The sequence below is a fragment of the Panthera onca genome, chromosome C1 (genome assembly GCF_046562875.1).
Source record: "Panthera onca isolate mPanOnc1 chromosome C1, mPanOnc1 haplotype 2, whole genome shotgun sequence".
Classification (NCBI taxonomy): domain Eukaryota; kingdom Metazoa; phylum Chordata; class Mammalia; order Carnivora; family Felidae; genus Panthera; species Panthera onca.
In genome coordinates this window covers 163,814,410-163,840,759 of record NC_138346.1, presented here as the reverse complement: position 1 = coordinate 163,840,759, position 26,350 = coordinate 163,814,410, and the positions used below count along the sequence as shown (strand labels likewise).

At 34.7% G+C, this 26,350-nt stretch overlaps 1 protein-coding gene across 7 annotated transcripts in view; it reads left to right on the top strand.

Annotated features, from left to right (window-relative positions):
- Positions 1-26,350, top strand: part of LRRC7 (leucine rich repeat containing 7) — a 561,274-nt gene that overhangs the window by 306,344 nt on the left and 228,580 nt on the right. The window contains exon 8 of one of the 7 annotated variants that reach the window (XM_078451797.2): positions 6,021-7,003. The exons of the other annotated variants lie outside the window; for them this stretch is intronic. Within the exon in view, the coding sequence (XP_078307923.1) occupies positions 6,021-6,027 (7 nt within the window). The 3' untranslated portion in view covers positions 6,028-7,003. Of the gene's footprint in view, positions 1-6,020; positions 7,004-26,350 lie in introns of those variants that run through there. 7 annotated transcript variants of the gene reach the window in all.

Genomic DNA, 26,350 nt, shown 5'->3' with positions numbered 1-26,350 from the left:
AAAGTTTGGGAATTACAACACACAATTCATTATTAAGCCCATTCAGTGAAAACTTACAGATTTCTAGTTGTGGAAGAATGATTAGATTAATCAAGGTAAACCAACATGGTAAAATATATTATGGAGTCATTAATGGTTACATTAATTATGTGTTTTTAATAATAAAAAATGCTTAAAGAATAATACCAAGGGGTGCCTGGGTGGCTCAGTCGGTTAAGCGGCCGACTTCAGCTCAGGTCATGATCTCACAGTCCGTGAGTTCGAGCCCCGCGTCGGGCTCTGTGCTGACAGCGCAGAGCCTGGAGCCTGTTTCAGATTCTGTGTCTCCCTCTCTCTGACCCTCCCCCGTTCATGCTCTGTCTCTCTCTGTCTCAAAAATAAATAAACATTAAAAAAAATTTTTAAAAAGAATAATATCAAATCAAATAAACACAGAATTCAAAATTGCTCATATAGTAAAATTTCAGTTGTGTAAACATCAGTCTTAATTAGCTAGAAGGAAAAGATTAAGGAGTTATAATGGTCATATTAGGGTTAAAGGTTATGGTGATTCCCCCATTTTTCTATGTATCCATGTTTTACAGCTCTTCTACGTTTCTTAAAAATCAAATTAGGAAATATAATAATTAAGTTGATCTAAAGGACTGGATAGAAGTCAGCCCAGTTAAAAGGACAGTAGTAGCAGAAGTACGAAGGTAAGGAATACAGTTGGGCAGTGAACTATAAGCAGTGGAGGGTCTTTTAAGTTTAGTATGACAACACACAAGGGTCAGAAAGGAAGCTAAATAGAAAGGTGTGGTAGCTCTAGGGAGGCTTATTATGTTGAGATTCTATCTCATGTACTTTGAACAACTGTTAAAGAAATATAACAGGGTAGTATATTCTTTTGCTAAGGCTACCATAACAAAGTATTACAGACTGAGCATCTTAAACAACAGAAATTTATTTTCTCACATCTGGAAACAAGCAGTCCAAAATCAGAATTTCAGCAAAATTGGTTTATTCTGAGGTCTCTCTCCTTGATTTGTGAATGGCTGTCTTTTCTCTGTGTCTTCACTTCCCTCTGTGAATCTATATCCTAATCACCTCTTCTTATAAAGACACCAGTTATATTAGGTTAAGGTCCCCCTGAGTGACCTCATTTTAAATTAATTATCTCTTTAAAGACCTTATTTCCAAATACAGTCACATTCTGAAGTACTGGGAATTAAGACTTCAACATATGAATTTGGAGGGCAAGGGAGACTATTCAGCTCATAAGAGGGTGGTGTGATTAAACGTCCTTTGGTAACCATGTGGAATATGGATTTCAGGAAGAGGGAACAGATTAACAGGCAGTTGTAATAATCCAGGTAAGAACTCATGATGTACTTCAGAATAATCAATGTAAATCAGTGAAGGTAAATGAATATTTTTTTTAAAAGTCCAGAGAGAACAGCTGGTTTAAAGGGGGAACAATGAATTCAATTTAAGAAGATTCAATTCTATACTGGGAATACAGTTAAATATAGGAATCTGAAGCTCAAAGAAAATTTGGTTGGAAGGATAGATGTAAGCATCGTTAGTACATATGTTATTTTAGATTGTGGGAGCAGATCTCTGTGTATTGAGTGATGAGAGCAATGGAGTTAGAACAGAAAACCAACATTTACAGAATAAGTAGAAAAGGAGACACTAATGTGTGAGATGAAGCACAAGATCACTGTGTGTAGAATTTAAGGAAGAGCTTTGATGAAGGGAATAATCAATAGGCAAAGAAAGCAAAGAAATCCCAAAAAGATAAAGACCGAGAACTGTTAGTAGGATTTGGAATCAGAAAGATTTTTGGACACTGATACCTAACAACAACTCCTTGAACTTTTATGTGCCAGGCCCTGGGTAAAGAGCTATAAGGCATACATTATATTTCATTTTGAGCTTCACTCAGTAAACTGAGATAAGTGTCATTGTGACTGTTTCATACATTAAGAATATGATGACTCAAGGAAAGTCAAATAACTAGCTTAAAGTCAGCAGATAGCAGGAGATGTGGGTGTCAGTTCTAGATTGCTTTCTATTCACCAAAACTGTCAGACTCACCACTAGCGATACTAACTCCCTAAGAGCAAGGCAGTTTCATTAAATTGGAGGGATAAGGGCACCTGGGTGGCTCAGCTGGTTGAGTGTCTGAGTTCAGCTCAGGTCATGATCTCATGGTTTGTAAGTTTGAGCCCCGCGTCAGGTTCTGTGCTGACAGTGTGGAGCCTGGAGCCTGCTTTGGATTCTGTGTCTCCCTCTCTCTCTGTCCCTCCCCCACTCATGCTCTGTCTCTCTCTCTCTCTCTCTCAAAAATAAATAAACATTGAAAAAATTATTTAAAAAAATAAATTGAGGCAAGAAATCTAGAGAGCAGTGGGGTGATGACTGAACATTTGATGAAGAAGGAAGATAGACTGCCTTTTTCAGAAGAGGAGAAAGGAAGACAGAGACCAACTCATCTTTCTCTCCATTGTTCAATACATGGCCTGGCACAAAGCAGCTGCTCAATGAATTTTAGTTCAGTGAATAAGAAATAAATGTTAACATGAGCTAGGCATAAAGTATACATGTTATGGGTAGAAGAGGAGATAGCTGACTTGTAGGTTGCACACAGCCCAAGAATAAGGAACCAGTAGAGAGGATGTCACTGAAGAAGAAAGAGAGGAAAACTTAAGAAGCCTGATCCTTCCCAGAAAAGATTGGTAGGATCTGGGAGTAAGTGCACAAGTAAGAATTTGACCGAAATAGGTGAAGAAATATTTTTTTAGGCTGAACAAAAAGAATGGGGTATAGAAATAAATGTATAAGGACATGTGATAAATTGCTTCATTTTTCAACAACTCCTTCCATGTTAAGCTCCTTTGTAAAAGAATACTGACCATTTAGAAGTCATTTGCTCCAAATTTTTAATATTGTTTATACATGCAATCCCATATGCCTAGAATTTCTTCTTTATGCTTATCTCTTATTAAAAAATAAAGACTCGATCATAGGTTATCTCTGAATTATTTCTTTAATTCATCAAACAGAATCTTGTCACTCCCTCACTTGTATACCTCTAAACGCATTACTTCTGTAGTGACTTACCATAGTTAAAACACTCTTCCACTTATTTATTAAACTCCTGAGGTGCCCAGGTGGCTCAGTTGGTTAAGCATCTGACTTGTGATTTCACCTCAGGTCATGATGTCACAATTGTGGAGCCTGCTTAAGATTCTTTCTCTCCCTCTCCTTCTGCTCCTCCCCAATTCTTTCACGCATGCTCTCTCTCTCGTGCAAAAACAAAACAAAACAAAACAAAAACAAAAAACAAAGCAAAAAACAAAAAAATTAAACTCCTTTGAAATACCTTAGTGTATCAACAAAACGTTTTTAAATATTATAAGGTATGTTTTAGAGCAAAGGAATCTCAGAAGTTGATTTAGCTGGTACATAATTGCATTTTATTATTTATTATTACTTCAACCTTTTATATACAAATAATATTTATAGCCTAAATTATCTTATTTGTCAAATGACTACATTTTGTGATAAAAGCACATTCTTTGTTCCTTGAGTTTTAATAAGCTTATACTGCAAATGACACATGGATTGGGGAATTTTATCCAATGTATTTAAAGAATAAAATGTTACTTGCCATTATAAAGATTTATCTATTAATCGCCTTTGATGTTTAAGCAAATGATTTGTACTTGTGCCCTATCTTCAAAGACAAATTGGATTCTGTAATACTTTAAGATTTCAGGTGCTGTTGAATTCTGGCTGGTTCAATATTGGAATGAGAATACTGAATGCTCTATTACTATTCCGTTAGACAAATTCATTCTTGAATAATCTATATGCCCTATGAGAAGGTCAAATGATAAGGCAGAGAGATCTGAGACAAAACTCTAAGATTTAATTATTTTGAGTCTGGCAGCTATCCAACTGCATATTTCAAATTATTCAAGAAAAATACACAAAGTGTACAATTATATTCAACTTGAATTTGAACTGAAGCTACATAGTATTATCTACATCTACCTTATAAAATACAGTAGAATATATAAAATATAAAATTAATATTTTTGTAATATTTGCATGTGCTGTTATTTTCCTTATGTCACTAAAGTTAAGAATATGGATTTAATTCTTAATAATAAGAATATGGACTATATATTGGGATCATTAAAATAATGATGTGAAATAGCTATGTCAGTTTGTAAATAAACATCTCTTTTAAATAACTACATCATATTACACCAAGCAAGAAATAATGAAACTAAAATTCTAGCAATATCTGTGAGGCAAAATATCCTCACAAAGAATCTATGTATCGCCTGCCAATTAAACATGCAGATAAGTAATTTTTATTCAAATAGTTTATGTGCACTCTTAATCTACCTCTTATAAGCCTGGAATTGTTCAACTTTTAGAAAATTTGCCAAGTGCTTCTAATATAATTAATAATTATATATGGTTTGAGGACTCTATTTCTTGCCTTCTGTGAAAATGCTTTAAGATTAATGTGCACTAATTTCAGTTGTATGCAAAAATATTGTAATGTAAAAATACATTTTTATTTTTTAATTGAAAATATAGCAGTCTCTTTAGATGGGGCAAAGAGGATTTCTATTGTAGCTAAAGCATTCAATTATCATTTAATATTATGTATAACCATAATTGCTTTTATGGGAGAAGCCATGATTTGCTTTGTTTTTAAGCATATCCAATTTTTAAATCATTACATGTTAGGAAAGTTATAGCATTTAATGAATTTGAAAAAATGTAGTGCATCAAAAATTGTAAATAAAATATGTATAAGTCATTAAGTGAAACGCGATTGGTGGCTTTTCTGGAAAAAATGGAGAGCAGAATTAGAGTAATGGCATGATTAATTGATTCAGGATGGCTCCTGCTGAAAAATTATATTCAATAAGAATCTGTCAGTATAATTTGTGATCATTTGTCCCTTTACAGTATATCAAATAAAATGGATTCAGGTGCATAAGCTGTATAAATTACTGTCATAAGAATGCCATTTTTTAAATAAAAAAGATGGTTACTTTACTGATTTAATTAAAAATAACCATGGTATTTTAAATTGCACTACTTCTGTGTTTCCAGAGCCGGTAAATATTTTGTAAATTGTTTTGTTCCAACATTTGCATTTATCATTTTGCATTCAAGTCAATGATTTATAAAAAATTATGTTTCAAGATACAAATTACACATATTTTTATTACAGTGTGAAGATGCTGGGCAAAAGCTGCGGTTTAAATATTTAATTTTAAAAATGGGAGCAATGATCAATTTTTACAACCCAAAACATTCTTTCAATCAAAATTCTTTTTATACAATGCAGTTTTCTACAGTATGTCCTCTTTCATATATATCTCTTACTGGTTTCTTTCAGTGATATCTTCTCATATAGAAGCTTTTTCTCAAACACTATACAGATTAAGCTGAATTATTCTATGTATGATGGGAACTGATATATTTAAGAAGAAAATTTCATATAACAAGATATTCATAAAATAAAGTCTGTTATTTTCAGAGAGAAAATGGAATGCTGAAATTCGAGTAAAATACCAATGGATCCATTCATATTCTGCCTTAAACGGCATTCATCAATAATGTTTGTTATTGTAGAGAATTAATTTAAATGAGCAGAAATTACCTTGGAAATGGAAGTTTAAGCAGATTATTTTCATGGGAAAATATCACTCAACGATCTTTATGTGAATATTTTGCTTTCTCCTTTCAGGGAGTATGCATGTTTTTAGTCATCTGGTCCAATTCCACTCAGTGTACTTTTGTTTCTATCTTGTCTAAAATGCTTCCTAATCCTAGAGCTATACCTCCTCCAACAATCTTGTTTAAAACCTATTTCTATGGAATTACGTAAAAACGAACAAACATCCCACTTCCCTGTCCTGTAGACCAATAGGTAATTATTTTAGTCACCTTCTGCATTAGGAGTTCCATCTTTTGGGCATTGAAATTGATTTTTCTCATCTTAGCATCTGAAGATCCAGAGTGTGCCCCTTGCCCAATCGCCTGAGACTATACAGTGACACCTACAACAGAGGATGTGGAGGCAGCAGCTTTTCGGGCGTCAGAAATGGCAGCATCAGGAGCATCAGCACGAGTAGACTTTGTAGAGGTAGTTCTCCCAAACTGTATTATTGAAACCAAACATTTTTGGTGTGCTGCCTGCTGATGGGGGCTGCCTTCCTACTCCCTAGATTTATGCAAAATGTTTGGTCTTTGTTAAAGTTTAACAATGACGTTTCTGACTAATACTGAGAAACCTGATTTTTGTTACAAGTGTGTTCAGTTGCCTTAAATTTCAATGAATACAACATTTCCTCAGTCCCAGAAAAACATTAATACCCATATATTCTCAAATTTATTTTATTATTTGTAATATAAAGCTGCTGTCACAGATAATTTCTGTATGAGTATTTTTGAATAGATCAGAATAATTCATTTTAGAAGTCATCCTAATGTAGGAAATAGGAGAATTTTTCTAGTCAGTTATATTCTTCAGAGACAAAATATGGTTGCCCAGTTTTTCTGCTGTACTCTCAAATAATGTTTCATTGTGAAATTATTTTCCAAAGTGATAGATTATTCCCACATGGCCCCAAGTCAAAATATGAAAAGCCAGTGATTGATTGGTTTAGGTATACTTGCATTTTATGTGATTTACTGTGAAATAGTTATATAAAACACATTTGTTAATTAACCACCTTGGCTTTATCTGTACAGTTCAATGACTTAAAGCATTTCAATTTGCATGTAAAATGAGTCTTTGTAATGATGTTTTTGCAAAATAAATAACAATCAACATAGTGGGTGCATGTACTTTTAACACTGTATACATAGGACTTGGAAGTAGGGTATGTTTCATACTGAAACGTTGAAGAGTTTGAAATTCAATTTACAGAGGGCTTCATCGTGGTGCAGTATGACATATTCATCCTTTACCCCATCTTAACTTGTTTTTTGGAACAAAGCAAGATACAAAGAATTTATCCTCGTTTTGTTGTATACATCGAGCTTAATAGCTCTTCCTTTTTGTTTTGTTTTATCTCTATTCCATTTTGTCATTTAGGATGTTACAAACGGCCATTTTTTGCAAAACCTACACTACAGAGTTGAAATGCACTTTTCTGAATGTTTCTATTCTGTTTTAATGTATTTTAATTATGTGAACTATATAAAATAATAAAATTATGTCCTAAAATGCGTAGCCCTTTGTAAAAAGCACATATACATAAGAAACTATGTTGGTTTTTAGTTAAAATTGTGTGAATGCTGATTTTTTGGGAGTACTTGTGAAGATCTGTAGGTAAAAAATCCATAAATCCACTTAATTGTACAATATCACTTTTAGCTACGTGTGCCATATGTTAATTGATTTCTGTCATTCTTAGATACATTGCCTATATCTTTAGAAACTGTATTTTAAAGGGTTTGTTGCTATTCTACGAACACAGAAGTAAATCTCTGACTCTGCTTTAAAATAAATTGGGCTATTTTAGTGTAAATTTATAATATGTTCTCACCATGTCCTTCATATGCCATTTTAGAGATTATTTAAAACATTCTGCATGAAAGGGGGTTTAACGATTAAGGAAATACTGCTGTTCTGTCTCTATTATGTTCCAAGGGAGAAACTGGACTTTCCATTGTTAAAGTTTTAAAGTCTTATAAAGCTGCAATTAAGTCTGTAGCAATGTGCAGAAGTTCTGGTGGATAATTATTTTGTTGGCATGATCTTACTACAGTAAACCATTTTGAGTTTCTGGTCTTATGATAATTACAATTGAAAGCTTGTATTTGTAGATAAAGGAAACTTCTTTTTAAAAGTTTTTTTTCAACATTTATTTATTTTTGAGAGAGCAAGAGAGACAGAGTGCGAGCAGGGGAAGGAGCAGAGAGAGAGAGGGAGACATAGAATCCGAATCAATCTCTAGGCTCTGAGCTATCAGTACAAAGCCTGACTTGGGACTTGAACTCACAAACCATGAGACCATGACCTGAGCAGAAATCGGACACTTAACCAACTGAGCCACCCAGGAGCCCCAAGGAAACTTTTCTTAATGAGAAGAAATTAACAACTAACTTGAATAACTATTGTCAAAACTGGAATGGTTTAAAACTGCATCAGCAGAAGTGATTACAAAAGTAAAATTTAAACTAATACCATTGAATATAATACTTGATTCATTTTTGACCCCTGTGGATGTTATGCATCACTGTTAATGTCCCAACAAGTATAAATTATGGTAAATTCATTCACAATGTTTATATCACTCTAATTTTATTCTAAGAGGAATCACACATACCAATTTAACTAAAATATTAAGTGTGTTCTTTTTGTAGTTACATAATTTTTAGCCTCTAGATCTATTTTTAACTAGATGAAATGGTAAGAGAACAAAATGTATTTTGCATTTGGAGTTATTGAAATAATAATAATTTCCTATTGTGCTGCCTCTTAGAAATATGTTGATTATAAATTCATGGGTAATGGGATTGGCATATTAAACCAGAATTTAACAAAATGTACTCGATAAAAAACAAAACTAAAACACAAAATAACCCTTAACAGGAGGGAATCTCAATATATGCTTATCCATCCTCCAGGACACCAAGTCAAGCAGAACTTTTTCTCTCTCATGATATAAATGTCACTCCCAGAAACCTGGGCCACCATGTAAGCAACATGCTGAATTGCCCTTACCGTCTTACTAACATCTCATGAAGCAAAATCCAATTTTTATGATTCTTAGGAATGCCTCAGAAAATAGGATAAATCTTCCCTGTGTTTCTTAGAAGTTACAGTTTCTTGCAAGTTCATTAAGAATTTCATATACTCTCCCATCCCTATTTTTCTGTTCATATCAAATTTTACCAAAATTTTTGCCAATTTGTATTTTTTTAATCAAGTCAACTTTTCCTAGAACAAAACAAGCAGGTCATCTAAATTTTGTCACACACACACACACACCATATATATATATATATATATATATATATATATATATATATATACACATGTGTATATGATTGTCCTATCAGTTTTTCAGTTTTTAGTAAAAAAAAACAAAACATAACAAAGCCGTGTTAGGTGTTGTATGTTTTATTTTATGTTGTTTGCTTCTGCCATTAGTGATCAACATAAACTGAATAAAAACAGATAATTTATATTTATTTATCAGCATAAAAATCAAATATTAGTAGGACAAAGGTACAGCAACTGGATGTCAGTACAGTAAAAATGACAGGTTCAGAATAGAAGAAGGTTAGAACAGCCTGAGGATGTACAGACTACATAGTTGCTCAAAATCTCATTGAGGTAAAAATCTGTCAAACCAGTAATTGTGTCTTCCTCCCCCCACATACAGCTTTCTTTGGTTTCAGAGGTATGATACATATGGATATAACATTTGAAATCCAAAGTCTTAGTCACCACTTGGGCAGATTTTGGAGCAAATACAAATCTTTAGTTCAGTCCACTTCAGTAAGCATTGATTGAAGACCTACTGTGTGCTAAACATTGTGACTATTATTAGACACACTAAGTACAACAGATGCCTTTTTGTTAGGCAGGTTACAATCAGGTAAGGAACATAGAGAAGTAATGCATTACATACAATACAGCATATTACATGGGATTATACAAGTGTGATGAATGAACAGAAATAGTGCAAAGAAATACTTAATCCTGTTGGTAAAGTCCACGTAGGAATTGCAAAGGACATGAAGTTGGAGGATTCTTTTGGACAATAAATTGTAATTTAAACAGTGGGCAGTAGGAAAAGGAGTGTTGCTAAAGAACATATCACAGGTAATTAAATGTGCAAATAGTACGCATGAGGAAAAGAGTAACCATGATGGAGGGGGTCATGTGCCATGGTTAGACTTCATTTAGCGGGCAATGATGAGGTTTTAATGAAACAGGTTTAAACAGAGAAATGGTAAGTTAGATTTGTGAGTGATGGGATAAAATTTAAGTAAGAATTCTCATGTACCCTCCCAGCTAAGGTCACTAAGGAAAAAAGTCACTCAGATTCTTTTTTTCACAGCTTTACTGAGGTATATATTGCACAGCATAAAGCTCACCCATTTTAAATGTATAATTCAATAGTTTTGAGCAAATTTATAGAGTTTTGTGATCATCACCACAATGCAGTTTTGAACATTTCCATCACGCCCACCAAAAATTCCTTGTGCTCATTTGCAATCTATCCTCATTTTTATATCAGTTCCCACAACAGCCCCAAGGAACAACTAATCTGCTTTCTGTCTTTATAAATTTCCTTTCCTGAGCATTTCATGTAAGTGAAATCATACATGTAGTCTCTTTGTCTGGCTTCTTTCACTTAGCATAATGTTTCTGAGGTTTCTGTCAGATTGTTAGGAGACAAACAGAACAGCAATATTCCAGTCCCAATGAGAAAATGCATACTAGGAAAACAAGATGTATAAGAAAGATGTCCTGTGAGCCTGGCCACTGTGTGAAGCATATCCTTCACTGTGTGTGAAGGACAGAGGACCTAAGATGGTGAGGATAGGATGGCATAAAAAGACATTTCAGTGAGGGTAGAAGAATCAGAAATGCACAGTAATGTGAAAGTAGAAGAAAACATATCTAGATATTTTAATAAAATTTGCTGAAGACTAAATCTCAAATTTCAATTTCATTCCCATCTTAAAGGTTTGTAATAGGTATTTGTAAACATTGTAAATATTTGTAAATAGGACTTTTGTGGCTACTATCTGTAGATATCACAAGCTTTGTTAGCTTCTTAAGTTAAAATCACCTCTCTGAAGAATGCATTACTGTAGAGAAAGCCAAGAAATCATGACAGACTGACATCGGCAGTTAAAGTAGAAAAGCTCAAAAGTGAATCTAGAACAAACTGTATTTTGCTTGGAAAACCACTTGGGACAATGTGATCATTACACTGAGATTAGAACTGCAATTTTTTAGAGAATGCAAGATTGGTTTAGGAATTCTTGTTCAGTTGGAGAAGCATGTCGGTGGCATTATTAGGCTACCCAAGTATTGAAAAAATTAAAGTTCTTTCTGCAAAAGAAGATAAGGCTTCTGGAACATTCCCTGAGCTTACTTTCAAGCTTTACCTCACTAGCTAGAAGGGCTGCCCTGCTGATCTGGCTATACTGTAGGACTGAAGATAATGCAAGCTTTGGAGTTACTTGTATAGATTACTAGTTACTAAAAAAAAAAAAAAATGGGGCGCCTGGGTGGCTCAGTCGGTTGGGCGTCCGACTTCGGCTCAGGTCACGATCTCGCGGTCCGTTGAGTTCGAGCCCCGCGTTGGGCTCTGGGCTGATGGCTCAGAGCCTGGAGCCTGCTTCCGATTCTGTGTCTCCCTCTCTCTCTGCCCCTCCCCCGTTCATGCTCTGTCTCTCTCTGTCTCAAAAATAAATAAAACGTTAAAGAAAAAATTAAAAAAAAAATCACAGGATTCCAGTGCAGCTGATGTAATGAAAAGACTGGATGCTGCCTGGAATATGCCTACCATTTGAGTAAACCAGGGAGGACAAGTTCAGCAATAAAGAGGTAACTCAGTAGGAGAGCCTGACAAAAATCTCCAGGTTTAATGTCATGATTGGCCTCAGGCCAAGAACCAAGTGAACCAGGCAAGGTTGGAACCACCAGGACAGGTCTCCAGAGGGCCTATCAACAAAACTCCCTCCCTGGAAACCCCATCCTTGTGTCCCTGGAAGCTGGAAATGCTCTGTGATGCCCCAGTATTAGAGAGGCTCTTTGGTGCACTGTGGTCTCTGGGGGGTGATGAGCAACTTCTCAGCTCTGGCCAGCGACCCTCCGGAGCCATCCCAGAGTAAGGAATAGAAATAAATCCCCAAACCACAGAGTTAGGGTCTCCTGGCTTAGCCCTGGGTGGATGAGACAAATCTACAACCCTACGTGTTGGTGTTTTTGGTTTATTTTAGAGTAATAAGGAGCATTCATCAACTACAAAACTCAAACTCTTGTTGTCTTAGAAAGATAAGAGATTGACTACTAATTCTAATGTACTCAAATCATAAGAAGTTGCTATTCCTTTGTGAAATGTCCAGAGAGATGTTGGACAAGTATTTGCATACTCGAGGAGAGAGAGACACACATTAAAATGGAATGTGATGAGATGGACATTTTTATATTTTCTTCCACTCTGCCCACTTGGCTTCTTCCTCCACCTCCATTTTCTGAGAGGAGAAAAGATAACAGTCACTGGAAGATTCTTTCAAAGAAAAGTTGTCAAAGGAGGAGAATTGTAATCCCCTGTGGGCTTCATGTGGAAGCCAGAGGTGAGGGAACATGACCCATGAGAAGCACACACTGGGGGACTTCTTCCTGTGTAGAAGGCCTACACTTCTATCCTTCGGTCTTCTGTATTCCACCTAGATTTTAGTCATTTATTTACACACTTTCCTTCTGTATTTTCCAAATTGTAAGTTTCTTAAGGACAGGTATTGTGTTTTATTCATCCTCCAGGGTACCTAGCATAAAGGCTTGCATATGGTGTGTATAGCTAAGGAAGAAGAAAGAAAAGAAAGATAGAGAGGAAGAAAAGTACCGCCTACCCACCCCCCCGCCAAAATATTTAGAGAAAATAAAATTATTTCTATTTGGGAGGAAGAGAGGATAGATTTGAGAACATTTGATCTAGTCTTTAAAAGGGAAGTTACATTTCAACTATTGGGGGGAAAGTAGTCAGGGGAAATGACAGGTGGAGAAAAGTCCAAGGGCATATCTATGGAATAAGGAAAGCCCTAATTTTGCTGATACTTGAAATAAGTTAATAGGAACGGTGAAATAAAAACATAAAGGTAGATTGAGGAGTTTGAATCTGGCTAATTGGTAGATATTAAAGGATTCTTGACTATATGACTAACAAGGAAGAGTTGGTATTGAAGTCAGAAGTTAAAAACTTAAAAAAGAGAAAATACTTGTTAGTGCAACATCCTATAAATAAAGCAGTTGATATATTTAAACACAGTACTCTACTTATTTTTAAATCTCTTCTGTGCATCCTGGCACTTTGATAGACCTGAAGATGCATGAAGGCATTTGCATTACAACTCAAACTTTTTCTTCCCTACTGATAAAAGAATAATCTGGACAGGGGCCCCTGGGTGGCTCAGTCGGTTAAGCATCTGACTTCCGCTCAGGTCATGATCTCACAGTCCATGGGTTCGAGCCCCACATGGGGCTCCACGCTGACAGCTCAGAGCCTGAAGCCTGCTTCGGATTCTGTGTCTCCCTCTCTCTCTGCCCCTCCCCTACTTGTGCTCTGTCTCTCTCGCTCTCAAAAATAAACATAAGAATTTTTTTTTTTAAATAATGTAGACAAAATTGATTTAGTTTACAAGTGGGCTTGTATTCTTGACAATGAAGGGAAACTAATATTTATTTAGTGGATATGAAAGAATCTTTACCCACAAACATGATTTCATTAAAGCTTGTAACAACTGTGTAAGGTATATGTTACCACATTTTTACCAATGGGAAAACTGATCACTCTGATAGAAAATGGGAGAACCTGGATTCAAATCCACTGCTATCTGTAATATTCCATAATGTATCAACTTCACTGTTTGTTTACAGATTATAGTTCTGCTTTAATTATATTTTTAGCAATTTAAATTATTTATGCTGATATTGCTCATTTGATTGATTTACCTCCACAGCACTGCACTTGATTAGAAATCAAATTATACTAATACCTCTACTAGATTATAGACATTTGTCACACATGACAAGAATTGCTTATTCTCTTGAGATATATGTCAGGGTGCATTTTGTGTTCTGGAATCATGAGTCAACTGCTCAGTCCACATGATACCTTGAGGAGATGATCAGTGAGTTTCATAAGGTTATGACTGTCAGTTTATTTGTTAATAATATAAGATGATTATTGTACCACCGCTTTATGGCTCAATATTCTTAATTATCAATTTTATCTTTTCAAACTTTTAAAGTAAGGGTGGTTTCTTTTTTTTTTTCATTTCCTAACATACAAGATTATAAAGGTAACGACACCTCATATGGCTAACATGCACATTTTTCAAAGCCTATTAAAAAATGCTTTTAACAGTATGTTTTTTTTTATCTATACATTAGCCTGGTACGGAAGACATAAAAAATACTTCCCTTTCAGCTAATAAGAACTTTAGTGTTATTTACTATCATATAAATAATATTGTTTGTGCCACAGGCAGTACACTAATTTTTGTGTCAGCTTATACTATTTATTGATGTCTATTAATTCTATATTATGTTTCTCCTTGAGGACAAATGTTTAGAACTATAATTTTTATTATAAGTTTATGCTTTGCAAAAGGATTTCACACTAACTGGTAAAACGTGTTGAAATATAATTGCTTTAGTACAATAATTACCATAAACACAGTTAAGCAGTTTTGAATGTTTCTATACAGTAATTACTGAACAATGTACTTTCAATATTCCTTAATATAATATATATAGAAACTATGTAGCTTCTCATATCCAGGCACTTGTCATTCTATAACATTTCTAAATTTACTTTTTAATATAAAATTTCTCATACTTGAAAAACAAGCTCTTATTTTCTGTGATGCAGATCATAGGTATGCATTTTGTAATTTAGCAAAAAAAAAAAAAACCAGAGAAACTGGATAAAATTTTAGGAAGAAGAAAAAGAACATCATTCTTAGGGCTCTTGGGTTGCTCAGTTGGTTAAGTGTCTGACTTCGGCTCAGATCATGATCTCAAGGTTTGAGTTGAAGCTCTGCATCAGGCTCTGTGCTAACAGCTCAGATTCTGTGTCTCCCTCTTTCTCTGCCCCCCCCCCCCCGCTTGTGCTTAGTCTCTCTCTCTTTCAAAAATAAATAAACATTTAAAAACATTTTTTAAAAAGAACATCATTTTTATCAGCCTGCTATGGATTAACAGGCTTATGTGGGCATCTATAATTAATTGTAAAGGAAGACTGGGGAAAAAAGAGGATTAAAAAAAGAGTAGGAAATGTGGACACAGTGAGATGCAGATCTATAAACTGTCATCCCAGTTTTGTCATTTACTAATTCTAACAGAAGTGCAAAATGGTACATTCAGTTAACACCAAGCTTAAGGGACAGGATAAGAAATAACTGTATTTAACATTAGTGACAGAAAACTCAATAAAAGAATGAAAATTGGAATCAGGGAAAACTTGCCCAACATTTGTTGAAAACTTACGATTTGGTGAGAACTACACCATGTGTTGAGAATTTCAGAAATATATTCAGTCTTCCTAATGAGTTCTTGATTCTCTGGAAGAGATATTCTAAGCCACAGAAAAGTCATGTGCAAAAGCAGAGAGATGGGAGAGAAACTGATGAATTATGTAAAGTACTAGGAGATTCATTTGGGTAGGACATACTGACTTGTGCACGTCAAGAAACGAGACTTGGAAAATAGAAGAGAGTTTATTCAGGGAGGGTGTTGTGTGCCAGTATATGAGTCAGATCAATACAGAAAATAAGCCCCATCCAGTCAATTTTGCAAGGAAACTGCCCATTTAATTTTACCTAATATAGGCACCAGAATCTCCACTTCTTTATGTAATACAATTGCTAATATTGATTGAGTTCTAAATTCTTTACATATGTTAACACATATAGCCCTCACATTAACTCTTTCAAGTAGGTATTATTATTGTGCCCATTATAAATGAGGAAACTGAAACCTAAAGAAATAATTTTTGCCTAGTTGTTACAATGCCTGTAAGGTGAGGGGGAAGGATTTGAACCCTGACAGCCTGACTCAGAAGCCTTATTTTTAATTACCATGGCAGAGCCAAGTAGAATCCACCCAAAGTGGATTTTGAAGATATGTGTTTTGAAGATATGTGATGATGTATTTTTTTAGAGGTCAATACATATTGAATTCAGGAAGATTTTGCTAATACTTGCTAGTAAACTACCCAAATCTCCTTTAAAAAAAAAAAAAACCTTTATTTAAATATAATTGCCTTTGGATAAACCATACCTAAAGTGGACAACTTGATAAGTTTTGAAATATATGCATCAGTGAAAACATCACAATGATCAAGACAATGAACATTCCATCACTCTCAATGGCACTGCTCACCCACTTCTCACCCAAACAAATACTGTTGTGCTTTCTGTCACTACAGATTAGTTTGAATGTTATAGAATTTTATATAAATGCAATCATAGACTATATTCTCTCTCTCTCTTTTTTTTTTTTTTTTTTTTTTTTTTTTTGGTCTGGCTTCTTTCACTGAGCATAATTATTTTATTTGTCCATGTTGTAATGTTTATCAATTTCTATTGCTGAATAGTATCCCGTTATATAAATATACCAGTTAATTTTTTCACCTCTTTATGGATATATGGGTGGTTTTCTTCCAGCTTTTGACTATTACAAGTAGGCTTCTATGAACATTCATGCACAAGTCTCTGTATAAATGTTTAGGGAAAGAAGCTGGACACAAGGAATATATAATATATGTCTTCATTTACATAGAATACAACATGAGGCAAAACTAGTCTATCAGAAATTATCAATTACAATGCCTGTAAGGTATTGAAATTATCAATTACAATGCCTGTAATTCTGTAATTATCAGAAATTATAATAGTGGTTATCTTTTGAGAGGTAAGGTGGTGATTGAAAGTGGGTACCTAGGGGGGCTGCTTTTGTACTCTGGAATATTTTGTTTCTTCATCCTGATATTGATTACATGGGCAACAAATTCAGGATACAAAAATTTAGTGAGCATTATACTTCTGATATGTATTCTTTTATAGGTACCTTATTAAAATAAAAGTGAAGCTAATGAAATTATTTGGTTTAATCCAGACGATTTCCTATATGTTGTTTGGCATGTCTGTTCTTTATTTCATAGCCCTTACTACTATTCCAGGTATATACTCCTAGAGTATCCTTATATGTCCTATATCATTATCTATATACCTTCTATCATAATTGCTTGTTGTCTTAATTACTTGCTTGTTTTCATAATTACTGTATGTCTTTCTTGTTACACTTTAAAGTTTCTGGGAAAAAAAAGATAATGTCTAACTTTCTCACTTTCATGTCCATTTTCTGGTGTGGTGCTTGGTACATGGTAGGTATTTAGTGAACACTTGGATGAGTGATATGAATGGTTGTTTATGTGCCGCTCAAAGCTTAGCATCTGAATCTTCATTTGTTTCTACTAAAGGGTTTGTTTCCCCTATGGTCTACAAGTTATTGATTAGATTCTGCGATACTGAAAGATGTTCTTCCTAACCTCAATTCTGAATATACATTTTTCAAAATAGTAATAACTTCAATTATTGAATATTTACTGTGTTCTCTGAAACTTTTACATCCACTAACTTATTTAAGATGCACAACCCAACGGTATAAGTATTCACATTGTTTCCATTTCACAAACAGGAAGTTAAGGCCCAGAGAAAATAAGTATCTCGTCCAGGATCACAGAGTTCACGGTTGATCCCAGACAGTCTAACTCCAGAACTCATGCTTTTATTCAGTATAGTCTTTTGTGTTTATATATATATATATATATATAAAAGGTATATAAATATATACCTTTAGGTATATAAATATATATATAAGGTATATAAAAGTATACATACTTTTATACTATATATTATATATATAACATTTATATACTATATATTTAGTGTAATATAATTATATATAGTATAACTATATATCTTGTATATATGCTATATATACATTTATAGCGTATATTTTGTGTATATATATATATATATATATTTTGTATACATACACATATATATATAATATACATATATATTGTATATATATACTACATGTATGTATGTATATATATACATGTATCTATTGTGGATATATATATATATATATATATATATATATACACAAAAGACTATACTGAATAGTATAAAAGTTTAGTCTATGTATACTTTTATACTATATATTATATATGTAATATATAATATATATGTAATGTATAATATATAGTATAATATAACTATATATATAGTGTAACTATATATTTTGTATATATACTACATACAAAAGACTATACTTTTATACTATATATATAAACACAAAAAGCTATATATTACTTTATGTCATTACATTTCCATACTTTCTTCAGAACTTTGATAAAATGTTAGCTCTTCAGAGTGACTTTCTCTGACCACTTTATTATGAAATAGCTGCCCTCCAAATATGCTTAGTCATTCTCACCCTGCTTTATTTTCTTCATAGCACTTACCGCAACATGTTGTATTATATACTTATGCTTATTTCCTTCTTATACATCTCTCCCCACTAAAATGGTAGCTCCATGAGGGCAGAGACTTTATCTGTTTTACTTTCTGCTATATTCTTATACCTTAGAACAAAGCCTGATCCATAGTAAAAACTTAATAAATATTCGTTGAATCAGTCTGTGATATGCCACTGTGGTATTACAGGGATGGCAAAGATTTTTAAAAATCCCTTTTAACAGACTGACTCTCTGCTTAGAATAGAGACCTAAAAGGCTCTCTATTAGACAAAAACATGAACACCAAAATCTATTTCATACAGCATAATTGGACATGCACATGCCTTGGAAATTTCAAGAGCATTTCTGGACATTCCAGTATCTCATGATTTTTTATTCTGGAACCAACTCTGTTCTCCAAAAGGGAACCAAAAAAAGCTTTTATATGACATTATATGACTTGCATTTTAACAAGATTTCTGTGGCTTCTATGTGGAGAGTGGATTATAGAGGTCACAACTGCAACCATGATAACAAGTTAATGAAACCATGGAAATAACCCATGGGTAAACAAAACTTTGAACTAGAGCTATAAAGGTGACTATAGACATGAGAAGAAATAGATTTTAGAGACAGTAGAATCCATAGGGCTTGGTGAATAATTAGTCATGGCTTTCTGATTTAGATAATATCAACTGCATAGACAAATAAATAGAGGAGGCCTGGGAATATGACTAGTTTTGTGTTCAATATGATAAATTGTAAATTCATGTTGTATATTTAAAGGAGCTTCTCAGTAAACAATTAAAAAATGTAGACCTGGAACTTAGAAGAGCCTCTGTGACTGGAGAGTTATATTTCAGTCATCAAATGCATGAAGTTGCACAAGAATATTATGTAGAATACTGTTCCAATATCAAAGACTTCTTAGTTGATCACACAATAACCAATTCTGTATGCTTTAAGCTGAAAAAGACTTTAGTGAGAGGACAATAAATGAAAAAATCAACCATAAGACAATAGGTAAAACTTAGAACACTGGCAAAAGCAATTTTAAAAGTAACAGTGTGGTGAAATGCCACTGTGAAAGCCATCGTTTGCTCTGGCCCCCTGCCAGAGCTGGGTGCTGACCTGTGCTGCAGTCTCTGTTGTTATCACCGCTCTTGCTGCTGCTGCTGCTGCTGCTGCTGCTGCTTAAACTGTAGTGATTACTCCACAGTCAGTGGCTTTTGTGGAGTAGTTGATGCATCTGACTTGTGTACCCCAGGTGCCCAATTCACTAATGCCAGAGAGCCTTGAAAAAAGGATCCTAAAAGGGATTTTGATAACTAGCAAGTGAAGACCACCAATTATACCTACTCACCAACATTAGGTGTATTAATTGCTGCACCAAGAGAGGCTGCATACATTGGAGCACCATGGAGCATGTCAGTGAGAGGGAGTTAGAAAGGACTTTGTAGGTATTTTGGAGAAGTTTCAAGAACATGGTTGTCTTTTCTGGATTGGGTATTCTCTGAAAGTGGGACATTCAGTTATTGGAGATTCTAGTATTTTTAACCTATGAGACCAGGGGAATGGAGAGGAGCTAGAGCTGCTGTTGGAGAAGAAGCAGTAGCCCCTCAGAGTAGGGGAGGCATCAGGCCTTTGTATCTCCGTTCAGGTATGATCTGGTAGTTGTCTTGTTCTTGTTTTGTTCCATCGTGACCATAAACAGTCCTCAACTGAGGTTGATATTTTATGAAGTTGTTTGTGATCAGTGGGGAAACACCAGGGCCCAGGGAGTAGCAACCCAGCAATCTACCAGCTGTCAGCTGCCAGGGCTGCTTTTCCCTTTCTCGGTAGGTAAGCTTTGCCTCCCACCAGGACCCTTCAAGCAGCAATTACCAAAACGCCCGATGCTGGGCTGCCAATTAAAAAATTACTCAAGCCTACAATTTCCAACTATTAGGTATTGTATTAGTCAGCTTGGGCTGCCATAACAAAATACCATAGACACAGTGGCTTAAACAACAGGAATTTATTTCTCGTAGTTCTGGAAGCTGGGAGGTCCAACCAAGATCAAGGTGCTGGCTGATTCTGTTTGCCAGTAAGGGCCCTCTTCCTGGCTTGCAGGTGCCTCCTTCTTGCTGTGTCCCCACATGGCAGAGAGGAGGAGCTCTGACAGACTCTACCTACTGTTTCATTGATGTTCTAGGCCAGACTTCTTTACATAGATTTTTTTTAAGTTTACTTTACTTTTATTTAAATATAGAATCATTCATATTTATAATGATAAATATAATTGCTCCTTTTCTTCAGTTTTATTTCAGTTTTATTGAGATATAATTGACATTGATCACTGTGTAAGTTTAAGGTATATAGAATAATGGTTTGACTTACATATATCATGAAGTGATTACTACAGTGGGTTTAGTTAGCATGCATCAAAGATTATAGATACAATAAAAAGAAAAAGAAAGAAAACCATTTTCCCTTGCAATGAGAACACTTAGGATTTACTCCCTTAACAACTTGCATATGGATCACATAGCACTGTTAACTATAGTCATTATATTGCAGTACATCCCTTACGTAGATTAGGTAAGATCATTTCTTATTAGTCAGTTTCACATGAGGCACTTTGTATTGGTTGCATACAAACCAAAAGCTTTAGGAGTTTTTTTGTGATCTATAAAAATTATGACTTTTTTTTAATAACAACGTTCTTTCAAGAAGTGAAATCAAAACAAATACTTTCTCTAAAAATTCCTTTTTGTGAAATCCAATCCCAGTAAAACCTTGTATTGCGAGTAATTTTTCTGCGAGTGTTCCGCAAGATGAGCAAACATGTCTAATAAATCTTAACTTGGTAGACAAGCAATGTTTTATGAGTAGTTCAGTAATAGCTGAACATCACATGATCACAAGTGAGCCAGTGGGTCTTGAAATTTCTCTGATATACAAATGTTTTGGATTACAAGCATGTTTCCAGAACGAATTATGCTCACAAACCAAGGTTTTAGTGTAGTCCCAATTGCATTTCTTTTTTTTTTTTTTTTTTTTGTAATCTGAAGAGTCCTCTGAGATACATTAAATGGGCCAAACTTAGTCTCATGACCTCCAAAGTGAAATTCACCAGAGAATGGCTCCATTAGAAAACCTAACTTTTAGTGCCATTTGGCTTATTATGGCTATAGTTTATAATATGTAGAGGGGATTTGCAGGCAATAAAACCAGAAAGGAAAGCTGGTGTCAAATTACAGTTAACCCTTGAATAAGGTTCAGGTTAGAGTACCATCACCCCAGGCAATTGAAAATCTGCATATAGCTTTTGATTCCCCAAAAACTTAACTACTATAGCCTACTGTTGACTGGAAGCCTTACTGATAGCCAACAGTTAGTTAACACATATTTTGTATATTTATTGTATATTGTATTCCTACAATAAAGTAAGCTAGAGAAAAGAAAATATTATTAAGAAAATCATAAGAAAGAAAAATACAGGTGCACCTGGGTGGCTTAGTTGGTGAAGCATCTGACTCTTGGTTTCAACTCAGGTCATGATCTCATGGTTTGTGAGTTCAAGCCCCACACTGGGTTCTGTGCTGACAGTGTGGAGCCTGCTTGGAATTCTCTGTCTCCCTCTCTGCCCCCCCAACTCACTCTCTCTGTCTCTCTCTCAAAAATAAATTAATTAATTAAAAAAATTTTTAAACAGAAAGAAAAATGCATTGCTGTGAAAATGCTGTGTTGTATTTATCAAAACAGAAAGTCCACATATAAGTGCACCAGCATAGTTCAAATCTATGTTGTTCAAAGGCCAACTGTATAAGGTTCCTTGAATGCAGTGTGGAGAAACATAGACCTATTCCTAAAAGAATTTGATTTCTGAACCTAGATATGACATCACCAAATTATTTTAGGGGTTATTCTGGTAACGATGATAAATATGAATTGGAAGGAGCTGAAATTGGAGACAGGCAGACTGGTGAAAGGCTGTTAGAAAGGCCGGGGTTACCATAGTCCAGATAGTAAGAAGAGCTAATCTAAAATAGTAACAAACGCCTAATTAAAAGTAAGTACACTAGGAAGTGAGAGAAGCTAAGAGACTGTTAATCTCCTAAACCCTAATTCTGGTATAACCTGATATGAAGAAGCTATGTCTGGGTCAGGCAGAGGAGATTGAAAGAGAACATTCAAGACATATAATGGAGGTGGCATAAACAAGTGCTCATAGCTGACTAATTTGGACAGTAATGGAGGAAAAAATGTTTTGAATGGCTTCCAAGTTTCCATTTTAGGCTATAGGGAGTATAGTGGTAACATTCACCAAAATAAGAAATAGATAAGTAAGAGGTAAGTTCTTTCTATCATTGCTTTATTGGGACACTCTATCCTTCCTCTCCTTATAAGGAAAATGTGTTCCATCTTCTTATTTTGGCTCTGATGTTTACTCCATCTCTAAGAATGAGGTGCTGTTCACGGTGGGAAGGTCCAATATGATTTCACCCTCAGAACATAGCCTACTGTAGCCTGACAGGCGAATACTTCTCTAGACCAGTCTCCTCCATGAATAAATTGCTCTTGAAAAAGAACTTTCTGTCTCTTCTTTAGGCATTAACGTTAAGGAAAGAAGCAATTCCTCTGATTCCCTCCATGTTGCAAAGAATTTTATTGAGAATATACTTTGCTATTTCAGAACGTGTCTAATTTTTTTAAACACATAGGTTTATACATCATCTTCTTTGCTTGGAATTTCCTTCTGCCTTCTTGGAATCTGCCTTCTCCATCTGGTGAACTCTTCATTTCTTAAACCCCAATTCCAGTATTACCTGACATGAAGCCATCTCTAGGTCAGACCCTGAATTACAAGTTCTTATAGCATTCTGATATCTAGGTAGCATGAGTCCCAGGCTTAATACATTAATTACATAATCATTTTACTTCTGAATTTTCTAACAGAATGGAAGCTCCATCAAGGCCGTGATTGTGTCTGTTTTGTTAATCCCTGAATCACTGTCACACACATAATAAAAAACTAACAGTATTCATTATTATTGTTAGTAATAACACAACTAATTGTAACTAATAGTGTAACTAATAATGTAGCTAGTAATAACATAGCTAATGTAAATAATTGTAAGCTCTTATGATCATTCCATTGGGTTGTGAGTTACCTGAGGCAACAATCATATCATAGTCCCAGCCCTTAGGCTAACATCTGATATGTTTTCAATAGATGTTTGTTACATTAAAGAAAGAATTATTTGGTTAATGAATTTAAAATCTTAATTTACAGAGAATTCATAAAAGGAAGTATCAGTAGAATACAAAGGTAAAGATTTTAGATAATAAACTTACTACTTGGTCCACAATGGTAACAATGATATGAAGACTTAGGCCTTTCTTCCTATTTGGACAATTTGCTAAGTGTTTTGCCACATTGACAAAAAGTTAGTCTTTCCTTAATAAAATTCAGATTCAGAGATATAATTTTTCTTGAGAGTATGTCAGGAAGCACTGGTTGAACTCATGACTATTTTAAAGCAAGATTTACTTTATATAAGTATAATTAACCATAAGAAGTAATGCAATTAGACTTCAGTGTCTTTTAAAGTTCTTAGATTGAAATGATTTTTCATTATGAGGCACATTTCACAGTGGTCTCATTTAGGGTAGATTTCTTACCCATTGTTATTTCTATTGTATAGTCCATTATTTCTGATAGGTATCCTATTATATTGTATTTCACAACTTCTAAGTGCTGATTGTTAGAATCATATTTTAGCATGATAATCTTTATGTCAAGTTATATCCGTGGGGAAAAAAAATTAGTCCTGGTTAAGGCCAACCAGAAATTCATCCTAGGTGAAATTTGTTCTCAAATTGCTATTTGAAATGAATGTATGCAGCTGAAAGCATATACAAAGTATCATTCCAATTATTAAATAAAATCCAGTTTTATTTTCATGTATTGATAGACACTATCAAAAAATATACCAGTTCAGGGCGCCTGGGTGTCTCAGTCGGTTAAGCGTCAGACTTCAGCTCAGGTCATGATCTCAGGGTTCAGGGGTTCAAGCCCCGCACTGGGCTCTGTGCTGACAGCTCAGAGCCTGCAGCGTGCTTCAGATTCTGTGTCTCCCTCTCTCCGTTCCTCCCCCCACTCACACTCTCTCTCTCTCTCTCTTTCAAAAATAAAGATTAAAAAAATTTTTAAAAATATATGCCAGTGTTGTAGGTTTTAGCATTCAAATGGTAAGGGAAGACTCTCTAGGGATAACTTTAAAACAAAATATCTAGTTGAGTCTGACACAAAGATTATTTTAAGAAGAAATTGAACCTAGAGAAAATGATTTGTAGAGTAATTCTCTTTGAAGATATAATAAAAATAAAAAGGAAGAGGAATACAGACTTGAAAAATATGAACAGCTTTACCTGACTCCTGAAACTATAAAGTAATGATAAGTAAAAGAAACAGAATACATATAGAATCACAGTCATGGCTTCTGACAAGCAGAAATTATAAACATCAGGCATCACACCAGAATAATTTATGAAAATGGAATTCTCAAAATGGAAAACTAGAATATTGAAGTCAAATGCAGGAAGAAAAATATCAACCATCCTAAACCTTAAATGATTTGTAGAAATGTTTTTTTAACTTTATGATAAACACATAAAACTGTGCAAATATTTTCCTGTTTATTTTGTTTCTTTTAAAATTATTTAAATGCACTTTATCTCTCATGATCCCCAAACACTAGAATTGTAGAATGAGTGTAGTAGGAATAATGTTTTTGGCTATAAGAAACAGAATTCTGAGTAAAAGTGACTCTGAATAATAAGTACATTTGTTGCTCATAACAAAGTCTCAAGGTAAGCAGTTCCAAAGTTGGTTTTAGTAACTTAATGATTTTATCAAAGGCCTGGGTTTTTTTCCATTTTTCTATACTGCTATCCCCAGAATGTTGTCTTTTATCCTTAGACTTGTTACCTCATGGTTACACAACATCTGCTGCCACTCTAGACATCACATTCTTATCCAATCACAAGAGAAAGAGGAATAAAGGGGCTGGGGTGGGGGGGGGGGGTGGATTCCCGTGCCCCTACCTCTCTCTTTTAAGTTAAGGAGGAAATTTTTTTTCAAAATCTCCCTCAGCAATCAATCCAGAATTTCTCCTCCACCTCTTCCTGTCTTAGTGGCCAAAATAGAGTCATGAGTTCATGTCCTAACTTCAAAGGAGGTGTGCCTAGGGACTATCTGGCTTTTCAGTCTCTGATGCAAAGTGGATACTGCTGCAAGGAAGAAGAGGGAGGAAAATGGCAGTTGTCTGGGAACAGTTGCCAGCCTTGGCTGATTATTTCAAAGGCTTTTATCTTCTTTTTTTTTTCTCTCTCTCTCTTTTAATGTTTATTTTTGAGAGAGAGAGAACACAAGCAGGGGAGGGGCAGATAGAGAAGGAGACACAGAATCCGAAGCAGGTTCCAGGCTCTGAGCTGTCAGCATAAAGTCCTATGCAAGGCTGGAACTCACGAACCTTGAGATCATGACCTGAGCTGATGTTGGACACTCAACCAACTGAGCCACCCAGGCATCCCAAAGGTTTTTTTGTTCTGAAGTTCAAATCTTCTGGCACCTTAGGAACAGGATTGCATCCATCCATATTATACTTCAATTAGGGTATCAATAATCTAAGGCCAAATCTATGTAAAAGTACATGAATTAGTATTTGGAAAGCCCAGTGTAACCAGTGATAAAGTTTTCTATGAAGTATAGCCAGGAAACGATGAGCCTGAATCAAGTTCATGTGTGTGTGTGTCTGTGTGTCTGTGTGTGTGTCTCTGTGTGTGCACAAGTGCATGTTAAAAGAATCTCTTGGTAAAGGAACTTGTCGTTAGTGTTCCCTGCTCAGTTATCAATAGGAGTTTTAAAACGGCTTAAACCTGCCTATTTTTTCAGTAGCATTCAAAATATCTCCATAACCTCATAACGTAGGTTGCAATATGTGGTAATGAAAATGAGCATCTTCATAGCTGATTCTGTTCTTAATAACATTTTGATC